Below are 11,499 nucleotides of genomic sequence, written 5' to 3'. Positions count from 1 at the left end.
CTCAGTCTCCCTCTCGGAAGGCGATCGGAGACTGACATCGGCCCATCCAGGAGTTGGAGGGATCCATTTGAAAGTGATTGTTTCCCCTCCCGCTCTCCAGCCGAACAGTTGGGTTGGCGTCGTCTTGCAGGTTTAGGCATCCCAGCTCCGCCAGGCCGGCTGGTATTAACCTCTGCTCTTCATTCACTGTGGTGCACCCACACCCAGCCAAGGAAAGCACGCGCGAGAAATCCCCGAGGCTCGGTCAGCCCCCGGGGTGCCCTCTTCCGCTACCGCCGCGTTCCGACTCTGCTGGGGGACCTGCCGGAAGACGCGAAGAGCCAAACTTTTCTGTGAGGTTTTCCAGGCAAGACCGCTTCGAAAGCCGGCGCAGCTGCCGCTTAACCAGTTCCAGGGCACCGACAAGGCTGGGTTGCGGCTCCGGATCCCCACCCTTCTCGGCGCACCGCCCGGTACCGCAGCACCTACGACTCCTCTGAGATTTCTGGGGGTCGCCCCGCTAAGGCACAGAGGAGGCTGAGGAAAGGGGTTCTCAGACTCCCGGGACCACAAGCGCGAAGCCCTCTATCAGCACGTCGCCCTTCTCCTGCAGTTTCCCACCGGCCGCCAAAGTAACTTGGAGCGAAGCGGGGCGCAGTGCGAGGGCCCCGGGCGGTGGCGGAGCCGTGCGTAGCCTGCTGCGCCGACGCTGAGCCGGGCCCGGCGGGCCGGTGTATGTCTCCCCGCGGCTGCGGCGCGCAACTCCCGGTGACTGTGCAGCGCGCGCCGCCGCCTGCCCCGACCCGCGCTGCAGCCGCCCGGCCCGGCGCGCACCTCCCTCTCCCGGGGTGACCGGCTTGCCGCCGCCGCCCGAGACACAGCTTGGCACCTCTTCCCCCGCCCTCGCCGCCGCCACCACACACACGCATGCTTCTCTCCATCTTGTGATTCCTTTTTCCTCCTGAACCCTCCAGTGGGGGTGCGAGTTTGTCTTTATCACCCCCCACCCCACCGCCTTCTTTTCTTCTCGCTCTCCTACCCCTTCCCAGCTTGGTGGGCGCCTCTTTCCTTTCTCGCCCCCTTTCATTTTTATTTATTCATATTTATTTGGCGCCCGCTCTCTCTCTGTCCCTTTGCCTGCCTCCCTCCCTCCGGATCCCGGCTCTCTCCCCGGAGTGGCGCGTCGGGGGCTCCGCCGCTGGCCAGGCGTGATGTTGCACGTGGAGATGTTGACGCTGGTGTTTCTGGTGCTCTGGATGTGTGTGTTCAGCCAGGACCCGGGCTCCAAGGCCGTCGCCGACCGCTACGCTGTCTACTGGAACAGCAGCAACCCCAGGTAAGCCGATAACAGGCGGAGAGTCAGGGCTACCCGGGCCTCGGGGCCCTGCGGAAGGAGCGGCGGCGGGGATCGGCGCGCACCAACCGCTGGCGGCGCGCACCCTCGGAGCCTGCGTCGCCCGGGCGCTGATGGCTTGAGGCGTCGGCGGGAAGCGCTCGCGTCGCGCCCCTCTTTGTTAAGCCGCCGCGGAAAGGCCAGGTACCCCTGGGAGTCCCCGGGGCTGCCTAGACCGACTGCTTCTGCGGGGCGCCGGGAGACTCGGAAAAGGGCGGGAGCCGGGGAGTAGGGACTTCTCTGCTTCCCAGCCCCGGCATCTGGCTGGCATCCGGTTCCCGGCGCGGGGAGCCCCCAGTGTGCGCAGCCGGGAGCTCCTTCCTGGAGCGTGGGTCCGCAGGGACTGCGGAGAGAACCCGCCAAACATCCCCCAAAGTTTTTTGTTTTTTTTTTTTAATTTTAATTTTCCCTTCTCTTTTCCCGGTGCGCGCAGAGAGAGCGCACGGGCTGGGGGAAGTGAGGGGGGCTGGGAAGCGGAAGCTTTAGGTTTTTATTTTCCTCTTTAACTGCGAGGAAATCATTCGGCCCCTGAGTCAGTCTGGGCCCGGCGCGCCTGGCAGTGGAGAGGATTCTCCCATCTTCTCCATCCCTCCACCCACCCCAGTGGGTTCAAGGTGCCAGAAAGTTTGATCTAATGCCGGGTTACGTCATGTGTGCGGAACAAGCTGCCAGAGTTGGCCGAGCCAGGAGGTGGGAGCCCTTCGCCCGCGGCCTGGCGATGTGCTGCCGGAGGAACGCGCGCGATTACCTGGAACCGATTTGTAGGCGTCCCCAAGCCCGCCGGGTATGCGGGAGACTAGAGGTGGGCGCCTGGGGCGGTCCTAGCGCGCGTGCTGGACACCGGCCAGTCGCAGACGTCCCGTGTTTTCGGACCCTGGAAGTGGAGTGGGGAGGTTATCCAGAGTGCCCGGCGGGGTCCTCCGGGTCTGGAGCAGTTCCGAACCTTTATTGCTTCCCGGTCTGTGCACAGAAGTCGGCCCCGCTAGGCCCATACCGCACTGCTTTCTCTGGGACAGAGGCTAGCTTCCAGCTGTGTGCCGGTCTCGGTGCCCTCCTAGGTGCTATTTATTAATAGTACCGATTGCATCTAAAGTCACAGGTTTTTCACTGGGCTGGAGTGGAAGTTGGGAAGAGAGAGGCGGGAGGCCGAGGGGTTAGCCTAGAGTTGGTGCGCGCCCCGGGCTCCAGGAGAGAGGGTATCGGTGGGCGCCTCCAGTTTTTTCTATCTCCTGCGGGCCCTCTCCGCCTGCCTCCAGCCTCCCCTCAGCATTGCAGGCAAGAGAGGGATTCCCTGCTTGAATAATGTCAGCGCAGATGAAGATGGGAAGATTTCCCCACAAGCAGTCCGCCGGTTACAGAACCAGGAGGGAGTTCCCCCTATCCCGCTAATCCAAGATAGTCTTACTCAGGTAGCCACCCAAGTCCTAAATGAACCGCTGAACAGGAGTGGAGATATTCCTGAAAGTTTGGTTCAAAAAACAAGAGTCTCCTGGAGGTGGGTGGTGGAATGGGAAGCGATTTCTTCTTTGACATGCCACTTACCACTATTAGGAAAAGAGAAAAAGAAGCCATCCTGCCAGAGGAGAGATGCCTTTTATTAAAGCTGACAAGACAAATAGAGCAAGCTTTCCAGTTGTGATGGTGTTAAAAGCAAGTCTCATTATGTTGGTTAGTTTTTTTTCCCCGTTTGTGCTTTATTAGGCAGCATATACGAAGCAGAAATTTGTATCTCTGAACTTTAGCACCTTATTAAATAAAGCAACACTGAAATAGTTTCTTTGAATTTGGGATATCTTGCTTTCGGTTGTCTTTTCTTTCCCACACCAAGCTCCACAGTGTGATCTTTTTCTCATGGCATTCATTTATTTGGATACTTGGGTGTTCCAGTCTTCCTGGGTTAAAACGGAAAGAACCAGCAACACCCCTACTTTAACCCCCCTTCTTAACCTGTCAAGCTAGTCTGAGTTAGTTTGAGGACATTTTATCTTAGGTTATCTCTGTTTTATGCTTTTGATACTGTTGTTTGGTTTGAGATTAGCACATTGATTTTTGCACAGGTCATGTTTTTTAATAGATCTGCCCTGCCTACAGAAAACTCTTCTGCTCAGGATGCCATGGAGGCTTTGAACCTGCCCAGACAAAGTTAATCTGCAGAATTTTAAAATACCAAGAGTATTTCTAAATCGGTATTCTAACTTCAGGTTTGTAGAATTACCTTTCTATTTGATCATTATCAGTTTGATAATGGCCAAAAGAAAGAATGATGTACCCCTCTTAACCCCAAGAGATACAGCCCTAACACTTATTATTCTTAGGAATTTATGGACACATTTATCTTGGTATGTTATCACAGTTAAAAACTTACTTTAAAAACAATATTTTAAAAGTAGGCAGTTTTATCTCTGAAGTGTTGAATAAGATGTTGCTTTTTTGATGCATTAAGAAAAGTCAACTTGGATATAAGAGGCCACATGCCAAATAAGTATTTTAAAAATAAAAACTAACAGTTTTCCACAAACAATAGTAAGAAAATATTTCAGAAAATTTCCACGGGTTTAGTAAATTTTATAAATTCACTGTTGTGCAATTCCTTTTCCTGTATGTTATTTCATAAAGTAAGCTAGCCATGCTTTGTGTCTTTATATAGAACCTATCTGTTAAAATTTTGCTAAACTAGTAAGACTTCAATCTTTTGAAAAAAGAATAGAGGACTTTAATTGCAACTTAAATAATTTTTTTTATTTTTCCCTCAATATAATAAGTTCAGTGGGCACATTAAACTGATGATAATGTACACTGTGTCTAAACGAAGTAAATCTACTTTAGCTTATACTAACAGATTCAATTTGAAATTATGTTTAGGTAAAATCAGAATTAAATGTATCTTGATCACAGGGATTAAGTACAGTATCTTACTGTATAACTTGAGTTATGTGTCACTTGTGTATCTGGTAGGAGTTTATCTTCTACATGGAGTTTCATTACTGCCTCTCCATTGATAAATGAGCATCTATAGATGTAGTTTCACGGGAAAAAATATTAAATTTATTTGCTGTCAGAATAGTTTTACTGTTACAATCTATGTACCCAGGTGTTCACTTCTGAGAAGTGGATACTGAGTTTTCAAATGCTGATAACTTTTACTTGGTAGTATTTATTGGATAGGGGACCAAACTGATTTTTTTATGTGTTGAATTGGCACAAATTCGTGAAATAGCCACTCAGAACTATCAGTTTGAATAGAAATATATGATAACATTTGCCTAAATGGATCTTCTATATTTCCAAAATTTGAAAACTTGTATAAGTTTTACCTAAAAGTGTAAATAATCAAATCATCCTTTTAATATTATGCTGAATTCTAAACTGGAATGTCACTAAGTAACTTTGAGTAATGAAAATCCACATCAAGAAGAATATAACTATTTGTCCTTAATTTCTTTAAGAATGTAAAAAGCTTTTAAATAAAGTTAAAAAGACTTCCAGTAATAAAAGTTTATTTACATTCTCCTTTAGTAGCTATGCTTATAAAGAGAGTCATAATACTAAGAACATGCCTCTTCATCTGAAGTATGCCATAAGCAGTTTGGTGCTTCTAATAAGAATATACTTTTAAACATCATGTGCATATTCTAAGTTCTTCTTGGATTATTTTGACTATTTGCTGAAATGATATTAGGGTAATTAAACATATCTCCTACTGGTTGGCATTATTGATGCAATAGTCAAATAATACAGCAGCAAATATGACCAACACACTTTTAGGAATACCAATCCTCCTCAACCTGGTGCTTTGCTTCTGTTAAGGTTTGAGTATCATCAATTTAAAAGGTTATACTCTTAAGAGGAAAATATCTGTGTAATTCATGAAGGATTTACTAAACTTTAACCTAATCATGTTTTCTTTGGACTTTTTCAATTCTTGTAGGGACTTGTATATTAAACATTTCATATTAGAGTAGCAGGTAATTGACACCTTTTAGTTTTGTTAACACGTAATCTTGGAGTTGTGAAAGTAATGTGAATTCTAGGTCAACACTCCGAAGTCCTCTGGCAGTACAGGTCAAATGTATGTGGCTAAGAAGAGAGAAGTAGTAACATTTTTTTTTTCCTAATCATATTCCCTTGAGTATTTTTCTTCTTTCAAAATTTAGTTGCTCCATTTAAAAAAAATCTGAGCCATCATCATTTTGACATATGTATACCAGTATGCCGGCACTGTGACCTTTTCACTGACAAGTAAATGAAATCAGCATGGTTTAAATCTAAGAATTTGTTGTGAGTAAAGATTGAAAGTTTATCTTGGTCTTGAATGAGTTTCATCACAAAACTTAGATTGTCCTTACTTTTGAAATTTTAAATATTTTAAGTAATATTTTGTATGTTAGAAACATAAATGTTTTTCAAGTAAAAGGCATTAACTTTAAGCCTCAGTGTAACGTATCACATTATTAGATGTATTGGTAGTAATTTTGTTACTCTGAAATTTAGATCAGAATTTATGCCAGTACCAGGCTAAAAATAAGGCAGTATGATTGAGGTTTATAACCCATGTTTTTATGCTTATATGTTTATAAGAGACGTGAATTGACCCTCCCCCCTTTTTAATCTAGAAATTTGTAAAAGAGAAGTATGATTCCTGTTTTTTGGTGAGTTTTCCATAGAATTTTGAAAAGCAGAGTTAGCTACTAAGATATGTTCTACCTATTTGATTCATTATTTTATATATTCACAATAAACTATCAGAAATACTCAACTGTCTGATTTTTAGATGATAGGAACATTAGAGCTATTTGAGGCAGATTTGGCTATACAGTCTAATTTGGCATTTTCAGGGTAAGACCAAGGTCAGTAAACTACTAGTGATTAAAAGTATCAGAGTCTTCAGTAGTTTATTACTCTCTGTTAGGTGATTTTAGTGGTAATAACTAAACCATCAGCTCACTGAACTAATATCTTGTTGTCATGTGTGTTGTGGCTGACAGTAGCTTCAGAAGCTTCCACCTTTGAAGGCTGAGGATCAGGTTTGGAGGGAACACTTAGTTACTTGGGTGCAAATTAACCTTGTGAATTTCTTGCCATTTAATCTTGCAGAATACCTTCTGAACAGGCATTTCACTGCATTCTGTCCACTGGCCTGGTTTCCTGTTGGATAAGGACAGATAAAGATGAGCGCCTCCTTTTCTCCCCTGTTGCTATGAACTAAGCAAGCTACTAGCTTCATGCTGGGCCAAGAAAATGAATGAATACAATTAGTCCTTCAGGAGTTCTGGCCTTTGCTAGCTTGGGATAAGTATATGCCAGAAAATTTACCTTTGAGGGAGAGAAAGCATTAAAATAAAAATGAACAAAATATGAGAATATGTTAAGAATAGAATTTTACATGTTGGGTAGCATTTGGTCTAGTGGCTTATTGGTTTGTGTTTTCAATATAAATTTAAAAATTTTTTATAAGATACCACTCAACCTTCCTCATTTTTGTGCATGTGTTGAATAACTTCGGTAGCAATAAAGACTTAAAAAGCTGTGATATTTTGTTTGAAATAATGAACGACTCTATGTTGACGATTCTATATTATCAATTTTCTTTTCAGAAGCAGTATACAAACTGTTAAAATAGCATTCCGGATTAGAATATCCATGTTGCAAAGGAAGCCTCAATTTCCCTAAGCACAGTGAGGAAGGTCCTTGCCTCTTACCCAGGACAACTCAGTCAGATCAGCTTTCTGAACTGAGGAAAAAAATTGCCCTTTGATCATTTGTGATGGATAACACCTTCATTTTCAGGTATAAAAACCTCAAAGAGGAGTATAAGAAATGAGGTATTAATATTCACTTTTAATAATTTGTCTTACGATGGTGGTCTTAGACAGCCAAACATCAATAAATTACTGTCTCTTTTAAGGGCCTGATTTATATTATCAAATTTATATTTTAGTCTGCTTTTCAATCTATGTCCTGAGCTGTTTTGTAGAAAAGTTTCTTGTGATTAATGTGAACTTCCAGTGCTTCTGAATAGGATATTACTCACTACTAGGAGATTTATTTCCTCTTAAATTTGTCTGCATTTATGTTTTCAAAATTTAGTCAGTCATAAAGGAGCACAATGACACAGGACCATCTAGCTTAAAATTAAAAATTAATCAAGTTTTTTCTGACTACAACTATTTTGCATGATCTTGAGTAAAATCATTCCTAATATCTTCATATTCTTGATAGTACTTTTTATTGTACTCTCTAAAGGATTTATTGTAAACTGAAATCCGTGTGCTATTTTCTAATTGAAAAATTTGAGTGGATGCAAATTCTTGTTTTTGAGGCTTCTGAATATAATTTTCAAACAGTAAACCATATAGTTCAATGAAAACATTATTTTAAAATATTGAAAACTCTTATTTAGGCTAGCTAGTTGCTGAGAGACAGTAGTGTACCACAGTGATGGTTAGCTCAGCTTTCATTCAGGTAGAATTCTATCATTTTCAATAAGGAAAAATAAACCTTTGTCATCTTTAGAAACATCCTTCATACAATTGACAGTTGACAGGTTGAAGAAAATGTTACTGTCAGGTCTTATTTTCCACTCAAGTGAGGAATAAAAATAGGTTTGAATGATTTTTAAAAATCTATTTTAAAATTATTTCAAGATGGATAAAATGCTCTTAATTTTTATATGCATATCAGAATTGATCTTCCAGTTGCTTTAGGGAGGGTCAGCAAAGTGTAGCTCAAGGAGAGATCGTCTAACAGTAAAGTTCCTATGATTTTTACTTGTAAAAAGTCAAGTACAGTTGATTTGATTGTAATAGGATATTGCTGCAAGTTTTATGATTGGATTCTTAGGAGATATAAGATATAAATATTCTTTCTATTATTGCTTATCAAGTGATCTGATTTTCATGACTGATGATCACGATTCTGGTATGAACTAAAAGTGGGAGTTTTGGCATATGCTCTGGACAGTCATATATGTTAGCAAATATGTATATGCCTTGGACAATCATGTTATTAGTACACATTGATTAGACCTGTTTTAAAAATCGCTTTGCTATTAATGATTTAAAATAACCACGCAGTATAATATATGGATTACCATGTTGGAAACACATGAATACCTACTTAGAGATTAGAAAAAATATGATTAAGTGCTTATTTCCTGATTTAGAAAAGCTAGTTTTTTGGCTTTCAGTTAAATCAGCGTGTTTTTTTTCCCCCTAGAAGCAGCCATCTTGTTTTAAGACCGATTTTATTTCTTTCGTGAAATTGGTTCGGAAATGAATATGGACGATAGAAAAGGACTAAACCACTTTATGATCATTTTGGCAGGGCTCTCTACATTTAAAGCGCTATCTTATTTGCGAACTTACTAAAATGCTATCTTCTTATATTTAGTTGACAGAAAAGGATGTTTTAACTTAGTAATAATATGCTTAAACCCAGGCATATTATATATTAATGTTAAATGTTGGGCTGTACCATGTTTCCATACATATTTTTTTTCTCGAAGCTTATACTTTATGGCTAACTTCAAAGTGATATATTAATAGCCCCTGTTGTCACCTCCACCCTCAAATCCTGATTTCATTTTTCTGACTATGCTAAGTAGTTCTTTTTATTTGTTGGTTGCCTTTTTTTTTTTTTTTTAATTTCTCAAGTCTACCCGGAATCTTTCTCCCGCAAAAGGTACTGATAAGAGTATAGGTACCTCTAAAAATGAAGCAGTTGGGGTCAAGATGCATTATATTAAGTCAGAGCCTTTTTGTCTCTGAAATATAGGCTCTTCCTATCACATTAGAACAAATCTTTCTTGTGGGTTCTCATAGATTATTTTACAAGTAAATTCATATTTGTTACTAAAAATTATGAGAGTGTATCAACTGACTGCTATATTTTCTGTCATGTTTTGTATTTCTGGATACATTTAGAAAACCAAGTGACCTAATAAACTTTACTAAAAATTTATACTATACTGCTTACTACTGCATGTGTTTGATGATGGCTGGGAACATTATTCTCATGTACTGCAGTAAAAGCAGAGCTTCCGTAAGATTAATTTCAAAAGTAACCTGACTTAGCCTGATTAAGCTGGGCACAGTGAAATATTACTTATGTCACTTATGAAAAACTGCTTCAGTTCATTAGAGGTAGGATTTTGGGTGGTTGTAGATGTAGTGTAAAGGCAATAAATGCATGTTTTAATAACAGATACATGTATCGCGGTTAAAGTTCAGGTACGAGTTGACCATTTTTGCGCAGAAAACTTTCCTCTGATATCTAGCATCTGTTTTTCTTTGGCTAGTGAGAAGACTAAAATAACTTGAATGTTCAAAGTGACCTTTTGTTTTTAAATGAACTAACAAATACCTTTTGTTTTTTTTCTTGCTGTTTCCAAGCTGTCAGAGTTTCCATTTTAAAATTTATTAATTATTTATATATGTAAAAACTATAATTAAGAATTAGCTCTTGCCTCTTTCCCTGGAAATTATAAAAGTAAATGAAAGTATTTTTATATGAAACATGCAGTGTTGTGGTTTGAATTAAATGAGGTTATGGCATAGTTAGGTTGGATAATTATAGTGCAAATTGTTATCTAGGTTGTGATGATGACAGACATGATACTTGATGTTTTATATTTTGTAGATGTCAGTGGGATATACAACTTTGTTACATTTACTGAACTCAATAATGTATAGACAACTTCACATGCTTACATTTTTAATAGTTTTTAATTTTATGGAGACAAATGAGAATGGGGGAAAAAGGAAAAAATAATTCTAAGTATGGGAAATTATCTTTTGTGTCTAACAATTAGGTTAAACAAAGTGGGAGCAAATGAGCCTAGTTCCCCTTCTATTGTTTCAGGGCAAGAAAATACAGACAGATGTCGGAATGTGGAAGCGGTGACCTCTGACTTGCACAGCATGGCCACTGCCCTGGCACACAAGTGTCCTGAGCCACCATCGTAGCAGGATGGGTTTTTGAAGTGACTGACACTTTGAGATGGAGATCTTGAAACTGATTCTGTGGCTATTTGCAGACCTCCAAAGTATCAGTCTTTTTAGTTTTCATTTTAAGTTTCTCACCTTACCATTTATGAAAATGTTTCTTTGGCTCAGACAGAGCTTTTGTGGCTTCCGGATGGCTTCTGTGTCCATATAGTCGCTATAAATCTTTGCCTCCCAATAATTTTATTCAACATGTTGGGATAATGGAGGCTAAGGGAAGCTCAGATGTATGGTTCTGCTGCAGCAAAGTGTTTGCCTGCTTTATTTAGCTAATACTTTTTTTTTCTTTTTTCTTTTTTTTTTTTTTTTAACAGACAGATGAAAGCAGTGGTTTTGTTAAAGACCTTTTCTTTTAGCCTCTGCTCTGCAATCTCGCCAGTAACCCCTGGGTTCAGACAGACCATTAATGTTTTAGATACTGTGGCATTCAGTGCTTTCTTCATATATTTGTTTACTGTTACTGCTTCAATAAACTTTTACGCCTATTTCAGTAGTTTTCTGGCGGGAGCTCTGTTTATTAAAATTTAGTGACCCAGCACTAAGAGGGGTACAGTTCAAATAGTGGTGCTTCTGACAGGGTTTTGTGTCAAACTAGAGAAAATAATGGGGAAACGAAAGCTGCCAAAATGTGTCTCCCAATTACTAATTAATAAGGAGAGAAGGGACCTCAGTGATAGATCTGGTGTCTGCCATTGCAGCAACTTGGGATACTTTATTTTAAATACTGTATAAAACAAATTAAACATCAGACAACGTAGCACCCAGATATTTTGTATCACAAGTGATACAAATTTTTTAAAGTCTGTGAAAAGCCAGGCAAAAAACAAAATTTGAAATGAAATCTTTGTACTCTTTACCTATAGTATCAAAATATAAAGCTATTCTAAAGAGTATTTCCCTGATTAATAAGCAATTCCTTTATTCTTATTAATATTTTAGTTACAGACATGATAGTGTTCTTCTTGGTTTCAGTATGGGTGTAGCATTGTATACATACTTTATTGTCAACAAAGATTCAAGGAAACATTTAAAAATTTTCCCACCATATGCTTGTCATTAATATTTTGAAAATTACTGTAATTGAAGAACAGAACCTCCCCCACTTGCCAAATATATATATATATA

General features: G+C 40.3%; 1 protein-coding gene across 2 annotated transcripts in view; it reads left to right on the top strand.

Annotated features, from left to right (window-relative positions):
• The first annotated feature begins 1,182 nt into the window (after positions 1-1,182).
• EFNA5 (ephrin A5) overlaps positions 1,183-11,499 on the top strand; it is a 293,796-nt gene continuing 283,479 nt past the window's right edge. For both annotated transcript variants that reach the window (XM_009449439.5, XM_526972.8), the window contains exon 1: positions 1,183-1,315. In XM_009449439.5, coding sequence (XP_009447714.1) covers positions 1,191-1,315 — 125 coding nt within the window. In that variant the 5' untranslated portion in view covers positions 1,183-1,190. The remainder of the gene's footprint in view (positions 1,316-11,499) is intronic.

Source organism: Pan troglodytes, chromosome 4, assembly GCF_028858775.2.
Source record: "Pan troglodytes isolate AG18354 chromosome 4, NHGRI_mPanTro3-v2.0_pri, whole genome shotgun sequence".
In the NCBI taxonomy this organism is placed as follows: domain Eukaryota; kingdom Metazoa; phylum Chordata; class Mammalia; order Primates; family Hominidae; genus Pan; species Pan troglodytes.
The sequence above is the reverse complement of the archived record's forward strand: the minus strand, read 5'-3'. Positions and strand labels throughout refer to the sequence as shown.